Consider the following 26,295-nt stretch of genomic DNA (forward strand, 5'->3'; position numbering starts at 1 on the left):
TCGGATCAATGACAAACGCCTGTGACGGAGACACGTTTTATTCATTATTTTGACTTCACAATTGCCCACATCATTTCTTCGTTATGAACCCAGCTCTATAATTTATAATAACGTTCAATTCGAGGATGTACGGGTTACTGAGCACGTCAAGTACTTCAAGGTGTACGGGTGAAAATTTTTTCTCAAACAATATCTCAGGAAAAACAGATACATTGCATGTAGCTTGAATTCTGCATTAGAATAAGTGCAGTAGTCAAATGGCGAGATGTCAATGAGTTCAAGACATGAATAGAACTTACAAGCACAAACTTCTGAATGGAATGTTACGCATTTATCAAGTAAAGTGACATTTAATGTATTCCCGTTATACGGCACGAAGGTGCTTTAGGGGCATGGAGATAGAGCTACATGCTTTCTTGTCTTCGGCACCTCGGTGGTGTGGTCGACATCACGCTCTGACCATCTTTTACCACCAGGAAAAACCGGCTGCTCAATTTGATAGGAGACTGAGCGAATTTCGGGACCATTCTGGAAGTTTAACAACGAGAAAATCTCCTCACTGCCCGAGATTGTTGCTGTTTAGTCAACTGTCCGAAGACAGGTCTGAACCTCACAAGTGATACCAACATAACGCCACTTATGAGACAACTAGGCTAGGAGATAATGGGATAGGGTGGCCAGTTCCTTTCCCCTTCCATTGCTTATATCGCTGGTTAGCTACATATTACACTAATTAAACTTCAGATGTATACAAACAATTATTCTTCCTCTGACACATATCGTCAAGTGAGATGTACTGCCTGATAGTAGATGTACATATCAGACAGAACCTCAATCAGAGATAATACCCGAGATTATGGCATTAAAACATATTGTTATCAGTACACTTAGGATCCGAGACAACTTAAGAATGAAGTCAAGGTACAGTGCATGGATGGAGTGAAGTGGCCCGTTGAGTTTTGTTTACCTATGCGGTAGTGTACAATCTGATTCGTGATCAGAGGTACAGTATTCTTCCGTCTCTCCCTACGAAACGAACTCAGGCCATCACAGTGCATTTTCAATTCATAGTGAACAGTTTTTTCTAACTAGTTCAAGTAGGTACATTGTTGTTCATTGTAACGCTAACGCCTTCAACGTCGCCGAGAGACATGAAAACTTGTGAGATATGTATACTACTTAATTTTCCACCGTCACTAGATTGTACTATTAACAGTAGAATATAATGCAGGACATTGACGTCGTTTCACATTCACAGTATGTCTGTCTACTATGTTCAAGGAACTCTAACAGTCAAGTTGTGCGTATAGTGGTTGCTAAAGTGTCCCAGATCCTAAGCCTGGTTATCAGTGTTAATTAACAGTACGGTAGTATGTATTTTAAGATAAATGGCATAAGAACTATGTAGGCCTAAGTGTTTATGCATTAGAGTTTGTCTGAATTAACTAAAGACTAGGGTTGTAAAAGTGTATTTAGCAATTTATTGGAACTGAATTAATAAAATTAAATAAAGAATAAAAATATGTAATTTTTTATGTTTCTACATTTTTACATAGAGAAAAAAAATGTTTTTTGAATCTGTCGTATTGCTATTTTTGTTTCACTAATAGAAATTGAATACGGATTTTTGGATCGAATTTGAATATTTATTTAAAAAATAACCTTCTTATTACGTCATTGTTACTTCTGTTACAAAATATATTAAAGGAACATTTTCGTATTGTATTGGTTCTTTAACATTTCCCCCACGTCTAGTGGATGGAGCGCTGAACTTATAATTCTGTGAACCCAGATTTGATTCCCGTTGTACCCCGATTTATAATATTGTGTTGGGAAAGCCCGTGGCTCAGGTAACATAGGAGTTTTCTCCGAGAGCTGCGATTCCTCTGTGGCATCCCAACAAACCTACACCATCACCTCATTTCATAGCAGGTATAGCGTAGACTAGCTTCCTATCGCAATGATTCTGTTGGTAAATTGGTCTACACAATTGGCTTCATATGGGTGAATCACGAACAATCAAGTACTCGTCAAAAATGTTCTTTGACATCGCTTCTTAGAACATACATTTAGGCCTACATACCCTTATATTTATATAGTAGGCTAACCCGAATCATGCAAGTGAATTTGTAGGCATAGGATATTCATATAGGCCTACGTAGTACATACGTTAAATGAAGAATTGAATTATCTGCGTCATATGTGTTTTCGTGAGGGGGCTAAGGCTCGACTTTGGGCTGTGATGCCATCGTAGTAGTAGTAGTATTTGTTTTCGAATCCTCCCAATGACAAACAGTCCTGGATTGATTTCGTCTCAGATTTGCATTCTCTTTCAGTTAGCTTCCGACATGGACCTGTGCTTATCACGGTTGATATTCACGCAACATCTCACCTGCCGCGCCTGACAAGACAGCGTTGCGGGTGGTCTCTTTTATCGTCGATCTATTGTGAGACACGGGCAGTGCCAAACTCCAAACCGATGGCCAAGATAAGTGCACATAGACTATGTGTTAAATTCTGGCAGGTTTGTAGTGTTTCGTAATGAGACAATTTCATGGCGTTGTTATTTTGCGTTGTTGTCGAAATATTTCACAAAAATAGGTGACAATATTTCTTAATACGCAACTTGTGAAATTGGCCAAACAATATATTGATAATAATGTAGAACGCACACGGAACCTATTTGGTTACTGTAATTATTATGTTTTCTCGTTTAAAAACGGCAATTAAATTTTGGAATGTTTATAGATGGGCAAATAGCTGAATTTTCAGATCCTCCAAAGTCCAAACCTGATATTGATATTAGAATCAAGGGTTCGATAATCGATACTTTCTTTAAGGTGTCAGTGTAATGCTGGATATTAATATCGAGGTTATGAAAATCACACATACTTCCTCCGTACATGTATGATTAAGCATTCGTAACAGTCTACGAGAGTTCTTTAATCATTTTAATTTTGTAGTATATTTTGTGGAATAATTCCATCAAATATACTACGAAATTAAATTATAGGCTATATTAAATTATATAATTATATAAGAATACGAATATAAGATACTGTGCACACGTGAAATTTTGTACAATTGCAAAACGTAAGCCGACTTTATTAACGCATGTCATGCTTTAAGAATCGTACATATTCGCGTAGTACTTGTAGTAATGTAAACATAGACGGTTTAGAGAAAATTTATAGATATTAAATTTATTCCATTATTAATACTTTCCCGCGCGCAACACGGATGTCTTTGTAACTAGTGGCGATTCATTCTTTAAGAAATATAGACATCGAGTGATTCTGTCGATCTGCCTGGATTTTAAATTATTTTTAAGCAAGGAACTATTTCGAGAATAAACTAAATTTACAACTTAAACTACAGGGAAATTCAACGTTTTCAGAAAAATAGACTTCTTATTTTGTTCTATTTCTAGTGCTTTGTTAATTTTACAAGACAATTATTTTGTGTAGATATCTTTCAAGTCTTCCCGTGATCTAAAGCGTCATGCCATGGAGTAACGTTATGGGATGAGAGCAGATTCAGGTCTTCACGGGACATTTTATCATGAAATTTCGACTAGTGTATGGGACAGTTACCCACCCAATATCGTGATTAATGTAGGGAGCTATGTTGCTTAGCAAAATCCGGTTTTGAAACCAGCTGTAACGGCTGTGGGGATCAAGTGCTAACCTCACTTTACCCTCATACTGGTTGGAAAATTGTTCGCTCTGTTGCTGTATGTAGACGTGAGGTCAGCAGGCCTTGACCCTGCATAGGCTGTTGCGCCACAGATTTGTTTCCGTTAATATATTTTAAGTCTTAGATTGTTTGTGTATAAATTTTCAACTAAACGCCTAAATTTATAGGCAATACATTTTTACAAAAAAATATGACGTCTCCCTTGCCCTATTAAGATAATTATTGGTATTACATTAATTTTTCAGACCAGATCAAATCACTTACAACATACTACGCCAACTGCCTCCCAAAGCACTAAATTATCTTGCAGAACTTTACACAGGATCACTCAGACTAGGACACACATCAAAGCGCTGGAAACACTCTCACATTATTCTCTTTCCTAAACCAGGCAAAGACGCGTCTGACACACAAAACTACCGAACGATCAGTTTGACATCAACATTAGCCAAATTAATGGAGAAAGTTCTCGTGTCACGACTACACGTCTATATGCGCAACCGCAATCTAATCCCGACCACTCAAGCCGGATTCCGACCGGGGGCGCAGCTACACGACCAGCTGATACGAGTGCTCACTCCCATTGAAGAGGCTTATACACGTAGACACTACAGCATCCTTATTGTCTTAGACGCCAAGAGAGCCTTTGACACAGTTTGGATAGACGCCCTAAAATATAAACTCACATCCTTAAACCTGCCACACGAAATCACACATTGGCTCTCCAGCTTCATATCGAACCGAACAGGACAGGTGAGACTCGGAAGGAACGAACTTTCTCGGACCTTCCGAATAGAAGCTGGAGTCCCCCAAGGCAGTGTCATATCTCCCACTCTGTATAACATATATGTGGCAAATATTCCCCTCCCTAATAACCCGCTAGTAGGACTGGCACAATATGCAGACAACGTCGCACACCCCCGACTCCCCTCCGCTAGGAAGTTACTAAACACAACACTCAGGCAGTATCTAAATTGGACCAACACGTGGCGGATCACAGTCAACACAGACAAAACACAGATATGCGTCTTCCGCCCAAAACTCCGGACTCGGGTCCTCCAGAACAACCCAATCACAATAGCCAACACTCAACTTCCACTCCAGCGAAATCTCACATATCTAGGAATACCCCTCACCTCCAAACTCTCCTGGACCGAAGTAGCTAAAGAAACCTGGAGGAAATATAACGCAGCCACCAGAGCAATAAGCTACCTAAGTGGCATCAATCGACCCGGTTGTATAACCGAAACACTCCTCCACCTATACAAAGCATTGGTTAGATCCCTATGCATACATCCCTCCATTTTCCTCGCACAAGCCCCTCCAACGATCCAATTGAAATTTGAAGCACGCGAAAGAAGAATTCTCCGCCAAATCTTCCACCTGCACAGATGCACCAGAAATAACACAGTTTACACTACGACAAAAACAAAGCCACTCTTCACACACCTAAACAACATAAACAGGAAATACACACATTCGGCAGTAAATCGCGTATATACACAACACATCTTCGCAAATCCCCCGAACACAAACAACAGAACAACACTGGAGAAACTCCTCTACAACTACCACCAGCCCCCACAACCAAACTAAAACACACAAACAAAACCGCAATCACTGCTGGAAATTTGAATACTGTCTGAGAGGACACACGACAGCAACAGAGAGGCAGATGAATAAAATAACACCACACCATGAAAGTCTCCATAACGATTCAGACGCTTCTGCCACCGGAAGGGGAAACTTAAAAAAAAATGTATGTATGCACAGTGTTCTGCCCAAGAGTAGGTCTTTAACTGCAAACCCAGCATTTCCCTTTCTTGCTTTCCTCTTAATCTCCCCATATAATACTTTAATGCTGTCTATCAACTGATATCTTTTACCCCGAACTCTTGTCCCGTTCACCATGCCTTAAGCATCCCAAATTAACAAATTAGGCCTACACCAAAATAATTAAAACAAAAAAAAAGTAAAAAATAAAATAAAATAAATAAAAAGCCAATCACTGCACTCACATACCTACTGGCATTTATGCCAGAAGTAGTGTCATATACAGTATGTAAATATATATTTATTGTTATTTATGTACAATGGCTGGAGAGGGCATCCTGCGCGTATAAGACCCTAAAACGGCCTCTGGCTCAAAGCCAGTAAAGTCAATAAACATCAACACTACGTGCCGGCACCGAGTTTCCCCTTTTCCCTTTCTCACCTCCTCACCATCATCATCATAATCATCATAAACCATTTCCTAAACTACAATTACACGAACATTTACTTATATACTCACCCTAGTATACGACATAATATATTCTCCATAGATACATATAATGCTTAGAGTGGCTCGCCGAAGTGTTGTGAAACTTGAAGATGGGTCACAGTCCTGCAATCTATCCGCAATATGCGAAACCCGAATCACGCAAGTGAAGTGGATAGGCATTGGATACATACATACATCATTTTTCCTAACGACGTTTACGAGGCACACAATACAGTAAATAATTCATTTTACAACACAAAGAAATTTAGAGCCCTATCGTTTATAAAGTTTAATTTATGAATTTATATAATGTAAGATAAAAGAATTAAAAAAATTGTTGAAACAATTTCCAACATTTCGTGTAATAAAAAAAACACAAGGACTCCTTAATCATAATTACACTTTTGGATAATCCACCGTGTCCTAGAATAAACTTGACATTTCTAGCGTTTCGGAACTACTGTAGTTATAATAATAATAATAATAATAATATTATTATTATTATTATTTATTCATTCATTCATTTATTTAATCTGGCAGAGCTAAGACCAGAAGGCCTTCTCTTCCGCCCAGCCAGACACTTCACATGCAGGTTTCATCACCAGGGAAAAGGGTAAGACCAAAGAGGTCGCCTGCTCTCTTGAGCTCCTTACTCCAGGCTCATCCGGACTACCGAACTGAGTAAAGGTAATAATTGGCTTTCATTTATATAGGAAACTAATTGTTGAAGTCAAATGGGATACTCGGAAAAACGTGAACATATAGGAGACTATGTGAAACAGAACTATAAATAATTGGTTCTGGATTAATGAAACTAATATTCATATCACTAGCACGGAGGTGAAAAATCTGAGCAATTATGTTACAGAAAACAGTAGTTAATGAGATCTATGTTATTACCCATGGCGTAATGGGAAGCCAAGATGGCGTGTTTTTTTCTCCAAGCCAAGATAATACTTCACTGCTGTTATATAACATGAACATACATTATAATATATACATAAGTCAGATAGAGTTCTAATTAATTCTGATTAATAAGATTAATGATTATTTAAATTGTATTAGCACAGAGAAAAAAAATCCAATCATTGCGTTTCAAAACTAAGTACTTCACATGATCTGTGGAGTAATGCCCATCATGCAATCAGACGGAATATTACCACAGTCTAACATCATATAGTCACGAAGCTTGAGGTAATTTTTTGCATTTCTCGGGATACAGCGCTTCAAGCGGTTAGCAACTGAGAGTACTAGGAACAATAGACTGTGCCGGTACTATTTCGCATTGTCTGTGATGAGGCGATTGTAGCGATTCTAATGGCTAGCAGCTAAAGTTCAACTGTCATTGGATGCATATTCCCTACGTATTGAGCTTCGTGACTATGTACTAGACTGTGGTATTACCCATGAAGTAATAGTAGCCAATATGGCATGCTTGTGAACATTGAAGACTGAGAAGTTAGCTAAGCCAAGGACATATCAAGAATTAATCATATTTAGGTTTATAGCACATAACTAATTCTATAGAATACACATTAGATTTTTCTCCTCTGTGTTTTAAGAACTTGTAAAATTGGTTTCCATGTCTTGCTCAATATGAATCCATTGTCACGATTTAACCTATTCTATGGCTTCTGTCATTACGCGTTCCCAATAGCCTGATTTTCTAGCTAGGATGCTGGTCTTATCGAACAAAATCTTGTGTCCATGATTGATGCAATGCTCAGCTATTGCACATTTGTCCGGTTCATATGTTCTCGTATTCGTGTTTCAATACTACTACGGTGGATTATCCAAAAGCCTAATTCTGATCACAGTCACCGTAAAAGCCTAAAACTTATAGCAATCCTTAATGTTTAAATAAACATTATTGTATATCATTTGCTTTCGGTTTCAGGTGCGTATTAAAGTTATTTTTATCCTTGTTCACCTCTATATATACGTATATACCGTCTCCCTCTAGGAGTGACAAGCTATAACTATAGAATTTTTGTCGCCATAGCGTGGCTCTTGATGCACCTTGGAGGCGATCTATATAGCAACACGTAATGATGGTGTTGATTAATGGAGTAATGGTGGAATGACAGTATGGAGAAATGGAAATGCCACGTGAAACATACCATCAAACGTATGTATACCGACTGCGCGCGAAAAGGTTTACTGTTTGCTCAACTGCGCGAGAGGAGGTTCAGCATTACCTCAGGAAACAGATCGACTGCGCGAGATGAGATATGCTGTAAACAGGTCGACTGCGCACGAGTGTTTTATTTGCGACTTGGTGATGTTTGCACAAAACTGTTGGTAGCACTGTTATCATTAGTCAGTTTTTCCGAGTGTATAAAATGGCGTGCTGTGTGTGCCAGTTCCTACCCCCCGTATGTGACTAGTAAGTTAAAAAATGGATTGTAACGTTCCTGTGGTGCATATGACAAGTCAAAGAGGCCGTAAGTTGATCATTGCAGGAAGAAATAAATTTCGGAAAGATAAACACAACGTGGAGTAGCTTGGAGGTGTACAGTGAAAACATGTAAGTCACGTATTTAGATCTACTTAAACAATTCTTCAACCCACATTCTGTTTACTAACGAAGTCAGTCATAACCATGAAGCCATTGATAACTTAAACAGACAAGTAGCTGCCAATAGTGTAAAACGGAAGGCTGTTACTGAATTATGTGAGAGACCTTTAAAATTGATTCGTAATTGATTGACCAATGGACTCGATATTTCCAGCCAAGATGTTACTAACATAAGAAAATGTATTTATCGGGCCAGAAGGACTATTTTGCCGCCATTGCCGAAAACGTTAGATGAAGTTCATGGTGTTTTGCAGGAAATGTCTATTTCAAGTGTAAAAAATTAAAATATGCTTTTCATCAATGACTCTAACTTTAATATCGTGTACTTTTCAACTGAAAGTAATTTACGACTGCTTTGTGAGAGTAACAAAATTTTTGTTGACGGTATCTTCGACTACTGTTGTAAATTTTTTTAACAGTTATTTACAATTCATGTTTCAAACAATGGTCAGTTCATCCCCTTAGTATTTTGTTTGATGCCAAACAAAACATGAGTTACGTACGAAAAAATATTAACTGAAATCGTAAATGCTTGTGATGATATGAATATTAAGTTTCAACCGTCAATCATTGTGTCTGATTTCGAAGTAGCTATACACAAAGCAGTTAGTCAGGTGTGGCCATTTTAATCAATAGTAAGTTGTAGATTTCATTTGACGCAGGCCTGGTGGAGGAAAATTCAGGCGTTAGGGCTGTCTTCCGATTGTAAAGAAAATAACACTGATATAGGTAAATGGTTACACTGGGTGTTTGGTTTGGCTTTTCTCTCTCCCGACGAAGTTGGGGATGCTTTTGTTGAAGATTTAATGAGCATTAAACCCGACAGTGAAAATGTTACATGTTTTGCTGATTATTTGACAACGAACTTCATAGATTCAGAATGTGGGTTTCCGCCCCAAATTTGGACTTTCAATACTATAAGTTCTGAAAGAATGATCAATGCTTGTGAGGCATTCCACAGGGCTTTCGGCATTAATTTTCACAGTGTACATTCACGTATATATCATTTTGTTGACGCTATCGTTCAAACTCCGACAACCATTTACATTAAAATGAATGATACAGAGTAGACCTCACCGATCTAACAATAAACGTGAAACACGTGTGCAGTATATATAGGAATTGATTTTAAAGTAGAAATGGAACTGTGGCACGTTTGAATTTTTTAGAAAGCGTTTCAGCCACCGGCGTGGCTCAATCGGTTAAGGCGCTTGCCTGCCGGTCTCAAGTTGCACTTGGGCGGGGGTTCGATCCCCGCTTGGGCTGATTACCTAGTTGGGTTTTTTCCGAGGTTTTCCCCAACCATAAGGTGAATGCCAGGTAATCTATGGCAAATCCTCGGCCTTACCTCGCCAAATACCATCTCGATATCACCAATCCCATCGACGCTAAATAATCTAGTAGTTGATGCAGCGTCGTTAAATAGCCCAGTTAAAAAAAAGAAAGCGTTTCTTATTATTATCATAAGGAATTAAAATGATTTCCGTGTCTTTTTAAATATCTCAACGAGTGCTCCATTAGCCTATGGGCATTCTTAACGAGTGCTCCATTATGGGCATGAGAATATGACACAGCATTTTTAACCATACCTATGGCTGGTTTAGCTTAGCAGTCATAGAGAGTCCTAAGTCTCTGAAAATGGGAAGGAAAATGCTGTAGTGCCAACTTAACTTGTGTTTTCCTCCGCGCGCAGTTAACTTGACTCAAAAATTGTCCACCGCGCGCGTAGTTAACTTATTTCGAAAAGTGACCGCGCGCGCAGTTGACCACTTCAGAGCAGATAAAATTTTGGTTCTGCGCGCAGTCGGGATCCTCCGCATTAAACACCGTCTTTTCCACCAAAAATTATAATTTGACCTGCCGGGATTCCTAACCTGCTTACTAGTGTGGAAAACCGACGCTCTAGTTGTTTGACTGTCGGTGTGTTCCCTGTTTTAATATGTATTTCTTGTGTTGTTAATTCATGATTTTGTCTCCCTCCTTGAGTGCTAAGATATGGTTAAAATTAATCATTATCACCAACATCATTATCATGGTAAAGAATTAGGCTCCATAGTCTGGTCCAGCTTCAAAAGTTGAAAAAGCGATCTTCCTATGTTTGTCCTCACTGCAGTGCTGTATTAACAAGCTATTTTTGTTTTTTTTTTTTATCTTATTTTAGCATTCGAAGAACATGATTCTTCCAGTTTTCTCTGTATTGTGTTATTAATTCTGTAATGTTTTCAGTGTTCAATTCTCTTCTGATATCTTCACCAAGCAATGTATAAGCCTATATTTAGCCACAGCTCTTAGGAACCTCAGTTCAGCTGACTCTGTCATTCGTATCTGATGTGTTGTTAATGACCAAGCAACGGGGTAGCATTGCTACTCTACATAAGTTAATTATAAGAATAGTCTCTTTTCTAGCTTTCTTGTTTACAGTGAGAATATCTTAAAATTAACTAATTGGTAAGATATGATATTTTTAAATAATTTGTTAAAAATTGTTACTAAAACAAATGCAGTCGTTCATTCAATCTATATAAATGTAGAGTCGCAATTTATTTGTGAATATAATACGAATGAATTTCTCAGCAGAAGTCGTAAAGTGTTTGTTGTTTGTTATATTTAGACCTCAAGGAATTTTCTTGAAATTAGCAGTTTTAAAATCTGTTTCTTATTGTAATTTCCTCTTCTTTTGGAAAACGACATTAACGACATACTTGTATGTACGAGTATATTATAGAAGAGATTCCTATGAATAGCATGAAAATATTTGCCATTGACTTTTATTTGTTTTTATTTTTAGCTTCATGAGTTCCAGCTTTCACCGTTTGGTTGAGACTTCTCAGCGCAACACTAGACTTCTTGAAATATGGGGTCAGTACTACCTCACAAATGACACATTTCTACATTTAAGGTAGGCAAACATCCTATGACCTAGTTGGGTCTTCTACTATCATGGCTTCCACGCAGTGTTGAACCTGCGCTTACACCCTTCACGACCGACATTACAATTTACCAAATTAATATTAGGCCTAAATATTATGTACTGGTATTCGAGTGATACGAGGTTCTAATTCTGTTTCGGACAATGACAATTCTGATTAATTTTGTGGTTATCCTCAATCCCCTGAGATATTAGCAGTAGTAAACCAACCACAACAGGACACCAACGCACTATGCGAGCCTAGGGAACGTCATGCCGCGAATAAATTAAGATATTATGTACAGGTTGCCGCAAAATTCGACCGATAAACTTCTATGGCGTATTCCGCTGCGAAAATTGATCCCAAGACATAGTCTATAAAGAATCAATATTACAGAAAGCATTGTGTGTCGAGATATTGTGATTTAAAAAAAAGGATAGAGGTACAATAAAGACAACAAAAGTGACTTCAACATTCTGCTTTGCGTTTCAATAGACAAAAGCGAAAATTGATTTTAAGTCGCGCGGTGTGTGACTGGAGGTAATATAGATGAGGAGGCGAGATCTGGCATGTGAGCTGTGCGATAGGGAAAAGAATGAGCTATCAGAAAGATAAAATGTTTCATAATGGGTAATATTATACGAATCTACCGACACAGAAGTTCATCTCAGACTAAAACCTATCTTCCTCATCCATATTCATTGGTGATATAGCCACGGCGCAAGGTAAGATCACAGGATAAATCTTACCTCCTGTACTTATACCAGATCTCGCCGTATTTTGGTGCCTTGAAATCTGGAAAAGTCTTACTTTTGGTTACTATTCTTTGAAAGTTTTCGACTCAGTGTTCTTAGCCAAGTTGATTGGTGAATTTGTTTTAAAACCTGTACGTAATTATTACGATTTGAATGCAATCTTGTAAATAAATATCTAATAGGTCTATTTATATTTTGTTAGGCATGTGGAATCTTGCCGACCTCACATCAGTATTATGCTATTATGTCTGCCGTTGTCTTCGATGGTCTCGTGGTTACCGTGATAGGTGTTGGATCCAAGATTCACAGATTAAAACCCGGACGGGGACTAGGGATCTTAAAGCATGCTCAAACCCTTAACATAGCTTCCTTTGGGAGAGAAGTCAAAACTGCAGGTTCTCTGTTATCTTGCCCCTAATGGAAGACTTCGCTTATCATGTTGAATTTACACTCGCAGTAAACCCTTAGTTGAAAACATCTCTGAATAAAACATTGTCACTAGTAGGCCTACTGCTATTAATTATATGTTTCAAGAAAAGAAAAGGCTGAACTCCTATTTTAATATAACATCAAGAAAGCATGTTATTTAGAAAAATATAAAACATGAGCTAGATGTTCTCGTTAGAATGATTTTGTAATTGAAACCTGTATTTGGAATAGAAGAGCATAAAGAAAATTTTAAGATTGAAAAGTAAACCAACGACTCACTGGAAAAATCTAAAAATACATAAAAATACAAAAATAATTGAATTAGAAGCGTTTTGAGAGAAGAAAAGCAAGAACATAGGGCGATATTAAATGAGGGGTCATTGTTGATTTTTTAAGGCGAGAAAGTATTATCTCGTGTCTCCATGTTAATTTGTAATAGCATTATACTCCTTTAGAGCCAGATACTGAGCTACCGAGGCTCCCTGAGAACCGACCGTTTAAGTCCTTTAAACTATAATTTCAGTTAATAATTTCAGACGAACAGTCAAGTATTTGTCATTAGCAAAAAGAAAATAATAATAATAATACTAATAATAATAATAATAATAATAATAATAATAATAATACTTTCTAGAACAATATTAATTCAACGTATTTTTATGTCATTTATGTCATAGTGTGCATTAGCATCAATTCTGTGCAAATAATGGTAACTATTGAATGGTCGGTTGTCGGTATTTGTGAGCCTGAGAACGGAGTACTTATCCAAAAATTACAGAAGAAAAGGAAGACCTCCCAGAAGTCTACGATGTGAGCTACGACTATTTATTATGTTGATGACGCTAATGAAATGATGAAAACCTTAATTTGAAGAGTGATAAAATAAGCCTATGGGAACTACTTAAATTTTAATTAGTCTCATTGATAGAATTCCAACTGTTCTCTGAGAAAATACAATAAAACGTTACAATATCAGTTATATTCCGAAAATTAAGAATGTTACCTAAAAGTGTCCGTTATTAAAAAAAATAGTGGTATGCTTTAATCTGTTTCCTATAACAGTGGTAAATGTTATAATTTTGTTTGTGTAATGTTACGAATGATTTTTCATTTAGTTACTTTTACTCAATGCTTTAAGTAGTACAACTTTTTGTCACTTTCTGCAATTCTGAAATATGCTTTAGGCCTAAAGAAAAAATTCAAGTTACTTATCTCGTACACATTAATGTATATTATACAACAAAAGTCAGAGAACTTATTAAAAGTTTTTAACATGAACATAGCCAAAGAGAAAACACATACACATTTTCTATATTTAAAGATATTGAATATTGTTGTTCACCTTCCTGATACTATTTGTTTAGTGTTTCTAGATGCATTTCTAGAAATCATCAGAAATGATCTATATTAGTAATTCTGATCAGTGTTAATAATTCTGACAACTTCTGAAAGGAAGAGATTTGCATAGTCGCATAGTAAGACGTGCCCGCTATTTATAAATGAATGTCAGTTAAAGTAAATTATTTTTTTCTTAAATTGGTTATTTTACGACGCTATATCAACATCTCAGGTAGGTTGTTTAGCGTCTGAATGAAATGAAGGTGATAATGCCGGTGAAATGAGTCCGGGTCCAGCACCGAAAGTTACCCAGCATTTGATCGTATTGGGTTGAGGGAAAACCCCGGGAAAAAAACACAACCAGATAACTTTCTCGACCGGGATTCAAACCCTAGTCACCTGGTTTCGCGGTTAGACACGCTAATCGTTACGTTGCAGGTGTAGACTAAAGGAAATTCCACTGTCATATTTTTCTACGAGTAACAGTAAATTTTACTTTACACCTCAAATAAGGACATTCAAATAAGGAGATTATCCAAGGTTTTGACTTTTTCGTCTCAATTCCGGCTTCATCATGGTGTTATACATTAGGCTAGTTGAAATGTCATATATGACGACATCTATACCAGGAACCATTATTGTTGTGTTAAAGGCTGTACAAAGAAGGTAAATTTGCCTGTAACATAACAATTATGTTTAATTATAAATACTGCAGTGCCTGGGAAATGTGACATAAGTCAGTTTCCACAAACCTTTTTTGATAATTTATTGACAACTTACGGAACATCTGCTCGTTTGGAAAAAGAGACATAAGTATTTCTCTCATTACAATAATTCATACAGAAAAAAATCAAATCGACATAAACCAGTGTAAGTTGTCAATAAATAATCAAAAAAGGTTTATGGAAACTGACTTATGTCACTTGTTCCAGGCACTACAGAATACATCTCTGAGTAATGCAAATTATTCGATCAATCTTTGATTTTTAAGATAAACAAAATATTTTGTTCCAGTACCCACCATTCGACTTCAAGCATTCATACTTCATTAACAGTACTAATAGTAATACCTTGCTTTTGAAAACAGATACCCATGGAAACTTTGTGTTTACGATCTACAAAATTGTTACAAGTTATACAACGCTTGAATTCTGAGTTATTAAGTTTCCTTCGAGGTTACCGATCAAAGAGCTTCAGATCTTGATTAAGTATTTCATAATCAATTTTCCGTTATGTCACAAATAATTTTATTTTCAGCGAATAAGATATTTACCTCATCAATTTCAGCATACTTTCAAGAAATTTTGAAATATAGACGCAAAAAAATTGTTCAGATTATTTCTCATTTTTAAAGAAAGGATGCTGAATAGTAATTTCAACTTTCAATTTATGTAGGCTACATTATTCACACTACGTTGTTACAACTTGTTTATTAGGCCTACACATCTAACATAAACTTAAATCATTATATACATATAGAAGAACTTTGCTGATATATCGCCTATATTTATCTATTACAATTTGCAAATAAAACGCAGTAATTTAATTTTATAAATTTCTGAGCAGACAAATTGTATTGAAAAATTATTGTATTTACTTGCGTAACAAAAAGTAGGAATTTTCAATCAATCTTGTTAAAGAAAAATATATTTTTTTTTGCACTCCGTGAAATATAGTAAACTAATGGCAGATTCATGACTTGGTCTATTATATCACTTGTCACAAAAGAAACAAAATGCTATTACTATTAATGATCTGCTGTAAACTGCTACAGATTATGTTTTTTATTAACATTGTAGAATATGTTAATGATATGAAACAAGAATAATTTTTTTTCTAGAAAATGTCCATTTTTGTTAAGGCAATAGAACACCTACTACATAAATAATTTGGGAGTGGCGTGGATTTTCTTCTTCTTTTTACAGTTGGGTAATTTCAGCACGAGGCACAAGCGAGTACTAATAATCCTTCCGCACGTATGAAGTTCCACTTTACACTCACTTGCATAAATAATTATTATTTAATGTTACTAATTTATAAACGGAATCAAAATTGTCATCTATCACTTCTTGTTATGTTAAGATTTCAGTGTCAATCCGTATGAGAATTTAATAATCTAGAAAATAAAACTATATGAAAACTTCGCGCTTATTATAAATTTGTATGGCTAAGTTTTCTTCCACATTACCGATTTCTTAAGAATTTCGAACGTGATCAAATACTTCGGAGTTTTCCGCCCATTACCTCACTTTTTTTCTTTTTGCGAATGAAATATTTAACTCGTCAAGTTTAATATATTCCAGGAACTTTCAAACAATAATGCAAATTTTACCTGAGTCAGAGTTATTGAATATATGGTAAACTTATGAAGTAGAATCCAAATACTAGACGAATTTTTAATTAATTTATTTATTCTGTTCACAATTCACTTCGACATTGTGTCCATCAGACATAATATAACATAAACTTAAATGATTATGAGAAATATAGGCTTGAAACTTTACTGATTTCTCGGTTACATTTTATTTAATAATATATTTATTTCTGATTTTAGCGATTTTTTTTAAAACATTTTTGTAAAGTTAGAACTGTTCGAAATCGGATATAAATGGCATAGGTTTTAGGTAGTTCTTGCACGTGATCTTACCGTAACAGAATACGACGTGATGGTAGGACGTGTGTATGGTCGGCGAGTGGTGTAGAAATCTGACTCGTAAACCATCTTGATGAGAAAGCTAGTTACTGGAGCAGTATGTAACAAGTGTGGCTACCACAGTGAGCTCTTGGCGTCGTTCGATGTCGGCAACTGGCGTCTCCGTCCCAAGAGAAAGCGTCTTAGTCGTCCCGCATCTTGCACACGTCCCTACGGCTATTTTGAGCCCATGCCATCACTCACACACACACACACACACACACACACACACACACATACACGTGTACTTCAGAGTGGGCGCAATACTGAAACCGCGCATTCTTTTTAAATCTTTGACAGTTCTTGTCAACTCATTTTCTGGTTGAATTGAAACTGGGACAACTTCTTTATGAGTCGTAACAACAGATTATGTATCGTAATAGCATGGCGCTGCTATGTCTTCTGCGAAACTGTTGAGGTATTTATGAACTTTTGGAACATGTTTCAAAATTTCCTAGTCGTTAATTTGTAATTTTCAATGTTTATCGATATGGACGTTTTACTGGTCACCATACCTTTCCTTACATCTTATATTGTTCATATATGAAAATGTTCATAAGAACAAAATGTCCATGAGATCAAAATGTTCATACATAAAATGTCCAAGAGATCAAAATGTTCATAACACTAAATGACCATGAGAACAAAATGTAAAACGAATATTTCTTTCTTCATTGCATACATTTGCCAAAATTGAATTACGCTTTTCATCTTGGGGCACAGCTCCAGATTTCAGATGATATCCAATTCCTCGTAGATATGTAAGAATTTCTCCATTCATTGCATAAGTGCCATAGTCCTTCACAATTTGGAGGGTATTTGTCTCTGATTTGTGATGTATGTTTTATTTAGAGGTTCCTTAATTTGTGTATGTCCACCTCTTACTTAGATGATTTGCATCCATACTTGATTTTCTTCATTCTTTAAGCATTGAAGATTGCTGCCGGAAATCATAGAAGCATCACAAATTTTTCTTTCGCTACACCTCCAGTAAATTTTTGTTCTATCTCTGTTGTAGTCGTGATGGTGGTACAAGTATTTAGGATAACTGAGGAAAGGCTTACCCTTTTGTGAATTCAAGATTTCGGCTGGGCTATGCATTGCACTTGACAATAAAATTTTACATAGGTTACTATAACTAGCATAAACAATGGATTTCAGTTGATCTATTCATTGTACTTGAAAATGTTACATAGGTTACTATAACTACCATGAACAATGGATTTCAGCTGGTTTATCCATTGCACTTGAAAATGTTACATAGGTTACTATAACTACCATGAACAATGGATTTCAGCTGGTTTATCCATTGCACTTGAAAATGTTACATAGGTTACTATAACTACCATGAACAATGGATATATTGGACATTATAGGGTGTAGTAGACATTTTGACTCTGGACAACAGAGTGAAGTAGACATTATAGAACTATGGACATTTTGACTCTGGACAATTTGGCATGGACATTATTTCATGACCATTTAGATGCATGGACATTCTAATCCTGGACTTTATGACTGGTAACCATATCTTCCAGAACGGAGTTTCGTTGGTTCTATCACCTTCAAGATCGATAAAAATCTTTAGCAAAGCTCATGTCTGAAAGAACATAAAGTCAGGATCCCATGTTGTAGATTTACTGAATGTAAAATAAATTATTTTGAACAAGAGTGTATTAGGCAAAATTTACGAGTTGTCCATGCCAGCGGTTTCCAATACATTTTGTCCTTCGTACTTTTTAGCTAGGCTTTCACTGAAACTGAAGAAGTAACTACTTCTCATACCATTTTTTTATTACACCACATAAATAAGATGTAATAAAACGATTTTGGATATCTAGATCAGTCTTTTTAGTTTATAATACATAATAGAAACGAATTTGGCAAAATACTGTAGCTATTTATGTATCAAGTACGCAAAATAAGGCTTTAACGGACGAAGTCAGTGTTTTAGGACAAGGCGTAAGTGGAGTCAAAAATACGGCATAAGTCCGTACGTGGTGAATACAACAGTTTTTAGTGAAAACTCTCTAAATTATAGGCCGCTAAAGTTAATTTCAACTATTTTAGAGAGCATGTACTAAAATAAATATTTATTTTACAATTTTCTGAAAGTAATAATAATATTTACTACCTTTCCCTTTATAGATTGGTAGTAATATCGCCAAAGCCCATGAATCAGGGATCCTGAACCTTTTCTTCATTTTATTAAACATATTTAAAATAATTACTAGCCATTCCTCATTCTTACTCATTTCTTTCCAGTATTTCACTGGAATGCCAGCCATACCTGCTGATTTTATATTTTTGAGCCTACCCATTGTAATTTTAAGCTCTTCAAGTTCAAAATCTTTATCTAATAACTCATTACGTCTCTAATTTATAACCGAACTTTGTAACTCTATAGATTCATTTACGCTAAATTTCTTCATCAATCTATTGGAATGGTCCATCCATATTTCTTCTACAATAAGTTTCATTACTCTTGTCCTCCCATTTCACTACCCTATTTATTTCTCTCCATGCTAGCGCCATATTATTATTTAAAATTAGATCATTTGATATATTAAGTTAATTTTTATCAAAATTTGTCTTTTTCTCAAGAAGTAAATCCTCATACTCCTTTTTTAGGCCAAGAAATGTTTTTTTATCATATGTCCTGCTGTCCACACCTCTGGAGTAACGGTTAGCGCGTCTGGCCGCGAAACGAGGTGGCCCGAGTTCGATTCCCGGTTGGGACAAGTTAGCTGGTTGAGATTTTTTCCGGGGTTTTCCCTCAACCCAATACCAGCATATCATCAAAATACACATTTTAATTATGCCTTTAACATGTAGGCCTACATTCCAATGACTACAAATCCAAAACGATCATCAAATTTGTTATACCCTAAAATAATTAACATGAATGAATATCGTACACCTTCCAAACGTACACAATACAAGTCAAGAACCTGGTGAACAATCAATATAGAAGATTTTCAACAAATGTGTTGCATATAAGATATACACCATTTAATTGTTAACATCAGTAATATTTTTTGCATAACACCACGTAAAATCTGTCTCACATAGACATTAAGTACAAATATTTTATATTTTATCATTTTAACAATTTATGTATATATATATTGTTATTGTTATTGTTTATTGTTAATAAAATATCATTGACAGAAATACAACCTTAGTTCTTCCCTGAAAGAGTAAAAAACTCGTGCTCAGGGAGATATCCAAACACAAAGATAAACACAAAGATAATTTTTTGACACAAACTGGGTCAAGAAAAAAAAATTACAGTATTAAATTAAATTTAAAAATACAATTTCAATTTTAACAATTTAAGTCATACAAATACATATACATATTAAATCAATATATATTCTTTAAAAATTAAATTCCTAACGCTATTTTTGAAATTCCTGATACTAAAGTTTTGCAAATCTGGATATTTATGAATTATTTTATTGTATAACCTTGGACCAAAGTAGGTACCATGGCTCAGAGCTGTGCTTGTGAAACACTTTGGTTCCTCTAGTCGTATAAAATCGGATCTTTTAGTTCCATATTTTGAATTTATTACGGTTTTTAAGTATGAAGATTAATGAGGCAATATAATAAATCTGTTTAATTTTCAAAACATTAAAATCAGTAAACAAAAGCTCAGATGAGTAATCAATTGGTTTATTAAGGCATATTTTAATGATTCTTTTCTGAATAAGTATTAGTGGAGTGAGATTAGAATTACAAGCATTTCCCCACCCTAAAATTCCATACTGGAGAATGGATTGAAATAAAGCTAAATAAATGAGACGTAAAATATTAATTGGTAAATATGACCGAAGTATAACAAAGATATAAATTGTTTTACGTAATCTATTGCATAAATATGTAATATATTTGTTCCATCGTAAGTGTTGGTCGATCGTAATGCCTAATATATATATAGTAACATTTAACAAATGTAACATGAGTCCTATGTAATTTACATTTATATTTTATATTTTTATATTTAACTTTTCGGAAAGTCGGCAAAACAACACAAATTAGTCAAATTGAGCATTTCTCATACCAATATCAGATTTTATTACACATAACTCATGATTAATTATTCAAATCATTGTTATGCTTATTACTGTGAACACCTTATTGGACTTACGTTTAGATTTCGTTGTAACATTTTGAATATCTGATGATGCCGTATAGGCGAAAACGTTCATAAAATTTCTTCTGTAAGGTGTATTAGTACATAATAATTTTGCAGAAAATGATAAATCATATGATTGAAATTTTAAAATAAATTTATAATCTTGAACTTGAAAAATCTAAATGAATTGTAATATGAAGATAGTTGTAGTTTCTTGCAGTGATTCTTTCGAATTGACTTCAGTATTGTACTTTCTTACACTGGTTCTTTCGACATGATTTCGATTGTGGTTTCTTGTACTAATTCTTTTGGCATGATCTTGGCATTATGAATGTAATAATTGTAGTTTTTTGCACTGATTCTTTCGACACGATCTCGGTACTATGAATGTAGTACTACTATGGTAGTATGAACATAATTGTAGTTTCTTGTATATATTTTTTCGACGCGATCTCGGTATTATAATTGCAGTTGTAGTTTTTGCAGTGATTCTTTCGACTTACTTCAGTATTATGAGTATAGTTCACTTTCTTACACCGATTCTTTCGACATGATCTCGGTATCTTGAATGTAGTTGTGGTTTCTTGTGCTAATTCTTGCGACGCGATCTTGGCGTTATGAATGTAATAATTGTAGTTTCTTGCACTCATTCACTAAACACAATATCGGTATTATGAATATGTAATAATGTAGTTTCTTGTTCATACGTTTTCGATGCGGTCTCGGTGTTATGAATGTTGTAACTTCTTGAATTGATTCTTTCGACGTGATCTCGGTATTATAAAATGTAGTTGTAACTATTTCATAGATTGCTTTAAGTAAATATGAGTATTATGTTAGGCCTACCTGTAGTTTATTGCATCGAGTTTTTTGACGTGACCTTGACAATATAAATATATCTGTAAGAGTCCTATGTCGATTCTTTATCCTAATCCACACTATTATATAAACATGTGCACGTTTAATTTTCTTGCACCGGCTCTTTTCTCTAGATTCTGGTGTTATATTTACATGTTTTATAAATGAAGAGTGAACTAAATTCATACACATTGTTAACTGTCATACTGGCCTATTGTATTGCCTGCAGATTGTAATTTTAATTAGGTTAGAAATGGCGATAAATTGTGCTTGGGTCCTCTCAGTCATACTGTTTATTTGCTTGTCGTACATGTATGGACTGGATTTTCCATCTTCACTTTTACTCCGATAAATGCTACATTAACCGCGATTTATTATCATTAGAATCCAACATTTTACTAGATTGGCTTTGAACTTCGATTTCTGTGACAGTCTTTTGAAAACTAGGCAAATGACGACACTCTTATGCTATAAATGTACACGCGCGTGTAGTTCTCTCATAGATGCGTTTTTACAAACTATGTCCTATAAATATGTAATATCATAGAATAAACCAATGAAAAACTACTGTCATAATGATAAGAAGTTTTCGAGAGCACTCAGCCATATTAATAAAACTGTATCTGTTGTGCAAAAAAATATAGTTCTTATGTTAGAAACGTTCTAAATTCCAACTGATTTTTATTCGAAACGCAAAAAGTGTTGCATTAAATAGGTCACATTTCTTCCGTTTCTTTCTATACAGGAATGTCTTCGTCTTTCTTCTTGTGGGATGCAGTTGCAGCACATGGAGTTTTAACAGCTGACCTATCGTCTTTCTGCTATCGTCTGGGAAGAAATATTGACGTACTTCAAGGGAGTGCCGCTATCCTAATTGTACGTCTGCGAGAACAGAAGTCTGTCTCTAATGAAATGCTGCACAGAATAAATCTCTTTTTAATGGTTCTAGCATGTAAGAAGATTTCTTAAAAAGGAAGACCAATTTTCGTAATGGAAAAATAAAGTATTAGGCTCCGAGTTCATATTTGAAGTGAACTTAAAATAAAGAAAATAGTTGTAATTAAAGCCAATTTAAGAAAAATAATTTGTATTCTGATTATTAGTACGAGTAAAATGTGAGTTATTGAATTTTGCGCATTTTTATATGAAAAGGAAAGTATTGAAATGTTTCTGGTTTAATCATTCATTTACTCATTCCCTCATTAACTCACTATTTATTCGTTAGTTAGTTTATTAATATATCCATTAATACACGTATTCATCCAATTATTTATACAGTAATTACATTTTTTCAAATATCTATTAATTATTGATTGTTTAGGCTTAATTCTCACAATTCAGTCACTTATTCATAAATTCACACATCAGCCCTTTCTTTCATTTATTTACATATTAATTCATCTATTCATCCATTCAACCATACACTCATTAAGTCATCCATTCTCTAGTCATTCATCCACCTATCCATGTATTTAATGATTTATCCATTCGTCAATTTACTCAGTAACTCATTCATTCATAAAATTGAAGAGTTTGATCCCAAAACCCATTAAGTCCATTTTTATAAAAGGATTTGGCTAGTTTTTTTCTTATCCACTGGTCTTTGAACTGCACAAGTTTTCAAGTGACTTACACAATAACACAAACATTAGACAAGGATTTACGTTTTATAATCATATATACGTATAAATGGGGTTCGGGAGTAAAGCATGGTAAGTGACGTTTTAGTGTTTTGAAGTTATTAGACGGGTAAACATTTATACATGCAGCAGTTTGTATAGTTACCAGGAAAATGAAAGCTGTATACTTCCGCCGTCTGTTGAGTTGTTAGAAAACTAACTATTGCATTAGACGTAGAATATAAGATACCATATTATACGTTACATATCTCATTTTTGACCAAAATACCAGTTATCATATTTTACGCCCGAGTTCCTCAAATCATAAAAATGGCCAAATGAAGTGAGTGAATTTTGGGATCACACACTTCAATAAAATTACACTAGTCAACAAATTTGTTTATTATTTTTTTTAATAACCTCTATCAAAATAAGTGACTAAGGGGTAATTTGAACTCCTGAATTAGGAAAAAGCATCCAAATTGCTCTATCGAGTCGCATTTCTGAGTTGTGTATGTCCCTCTAATGTGTATGAATTTTCGTATATTTAAGGACTCCTTGTCATATGCAGTTATTATCCCTAAAAATTGCGTCTTATCACACCTATTAATAAAAATAACAAACTAAATATGATTTTAACTTATAAGGTATGTGAAGATTTTCACATAAATTGTAAGAGCTTGTACTTCGAATTAGAAATACGTTTCAGTTGACTTTAGTTTGTAGGTCGAATCGGTTGTTTTCCTGTAGAGAAACTAGACTGGTCCACTAGTCCCGCATCATATTTTGGTAGCGCTTTGACGTGAATACGTGTTTAAAATCAGATCGGCTTATGGAGTACCAAAACGGAAACGGTCATGGAGCCTAACGTTTGCAGGATGATCCATAGTTTACACACCCATAAACTTCAGAACTTGGGATGATGTTGCGTGTTTACTTATGATGAATCTCTACCATTATAATTTGTTTTAACCATGTTTAAATTCGTTAAAAATTAATTCCAAGATGTTTAACCACAATAAAATACTTAACTAGACAAAACTCGCACTTGTTAACTCAATCACACTTTCTTTACATCTGCTTGACTGAAAAGATAGAATACTGAGCTATGAGTTGAGCAGACCTCAATGGTACCTGAGCGGTCCTTCAATCGATTGTTACTTTTGCTTAACAAATGTCTGATTCATTCCTACACTATAACTTCGTGACAAATAACACGATTGAAATAAATGTGGTATCGTTCGATCGGGTATACGACTACGATGCGAGCATGACCTTGAACTGGTACCGTGCATGCGCGAGGCGCGGGCGAAAATTTCCATGCAGTATATCCCACGACTCCGATTGCTAGTGTGCTGATTTTGTTGCTAAACGAAATATCTCGTGGGATTTAAACAATTAAATGTTTGATTTTTGCAGTAAACTTTGACATTTTTATCAAACAAAATTAACAATCGATCACATGATCTTTAGGTTTTTCAAATCATCGGAACTGCAAAAGGTACAGCTCTCGTCTTTCCTTTCTACCACTCGAATAGAATGACAAAGCAAAACAAATGCACATCTTGAAGCTCAAAGCCTATCCTGATCACCTAGCGGACAGCCAAAGTAGAATATGTAAGCTTTCGTAATAGTGGGTGTAATGTTTTTCTTTTCTGATTTCGGAGTGAATTTTCCAGAAAAACTAAAGCAGAAATTATGCGTATAATTTACATACCCATAAACTTCAGAACTTGGGATAATGTTGCGTGTTTACTTACTGTGAACCTCTACCATTATAATTTGTTTTTATCCATGTTTAAATTCGTTAAAAATTGATTCCAAGACGTATAGCCACAGTAAAATACTTAACTAGACAAAACTCGCACTTGCTAACTCAATCATACTTTCTTTACATCTGCTTGCCTGTTAAGGTAGAATATTGAGTTATTAGTTGAAGGACCGCTCATGTACCATTAAGGTCTGTTCACACCAACGCGGTACGCGGAACGCGGAAGCGACAGCGAAACTTATAATTCCGCGATCGCTACGAAAATCGTTCTTTTTTTCACATCAGAACGGGATGCATTCGCGAATATGGATTCTTCTGATGAAGTACTTCTTCTTGGAATTGTTGAAGATGATCACAGGTTCGTTCATACTACTACTACTGCTGATGCTGCTGCTGCTGCTACTGCTAACATCACTACCACCACCACTACCATCATCACTACTACTGCTGCTACTAAATTTTTGCTGTCATAGTAGAATTTTGATTAACCGGTTAAAAGAACAGAAATTCTTTTTCTTTTTTTCATACAATATGTTATCATTATTTACTTCGTGCATCACTATTGCAGCAAATTAATGAGTGTAATATGCTGTTTTAATGTAATTTTTGGTACCTATTTATCTAAATATATTTATTTCTGATTAAATATATAAGCTAATACGATTCTATAAAAAAATTTTAATATATATAGCTAAATCCTAACCTGGTAAAATTATATGTCATAATATACGATGCACGAGAGAAGAGTTCAAGGCAGAAGAAAATATCAGATGATGTTGATCATATTAAAATGAAATAAATTGATCATATGCGGAGACTAGGAAAAGACTGAAGAATGCTGCATTTGCAGTGAAAGATCTGCCCTTGGGTAGAACACTTTGAATTAATAATATACAATGTTACATGCATTCAATAGTTATGTTACATAATGTTGGATCCACCAAAATACGAACAGTTTTCAGATTCACCTTGTGTAGGATGTCAAAAGATAAACAGTTATAAAGCAGTGATTCACAGTTCTGTCACTAGTTAATCCCACAACACATCTTTCTCATTTATTCGTGCAATTATTATTTCATTCGCCCATTAATTTTCTCATTCATCCAGTTATTCATGCAGTCGTAGATTTATCTGCTCGTTCATTCACTTTGTAACAAATTCAATCAAGCAATTATGATTTTATTCGCCCATTCATTTATCCATTCATTCAACTAATCATGCACTCATTGATTTCTCTAATTATCCA

General features: G+C 35.0%; 1 protein-coding gene and 1 long non-coding RNA gene across 5 annotated transcripts in view; one reads left to right on the plus strand and one right to left on the minus strand.

Moving 5' to 3' along the window:
* LOC138692721 (uncharacterized abhydrolase domain-containing protein DDB_G0269086-like) overlaps positions 1–16,800 on the minus strand; it is a 113,243-nt gene extending 96,443 nt beyond the window's left edge. For all 4 annotated transcript variants that reach the window (XM_069815901.1, XM_069815899.1, XM_069815900.1 and 1 more), the window contains exon 1: positions 16,616–16,800. In XM_069815901.1, coding sequence (XP_069672002.1) covers positions 16,616–16,690 — 75 coding nt within the window. In that variant the 5' untranslated portion in view covers positions 16,691–16,800. The remainder of the gene's footprint in view (positions 1–16,615) is intronic.
* On the plus strand, positions 6,937–24,593 carry LOC138692723 (uncharacterized). The gene is made up of 3 exons (XR_011330116.1): positions 6,937–8,486; positions 11,326–11,396; positions 22,405–24,593. It is a non-coding gene; the product is annotated as an uncharacterized lncRNA (long non-coding RNA).
* Positions 24,594–26,295: the final 1,702 nt, after the last annotated feature.

The sequence above is a fragment of the Periplaneta americana genome, chromosome 17 (genome assembly GCF_040183065.1).
Source record: "Periplaneta americana isolate PAMFEO1 chromosome 17, P.americana_PAMFEO1_priV1, whole genome shotgun sequence".
NCBI classification, from domain to species: domain Eukaryota; kingdom Metazoa; phylum Arthropoda; class Insecta; order Blattodea; family Blattidae; genus Periplaneta; species Periplaneta americana.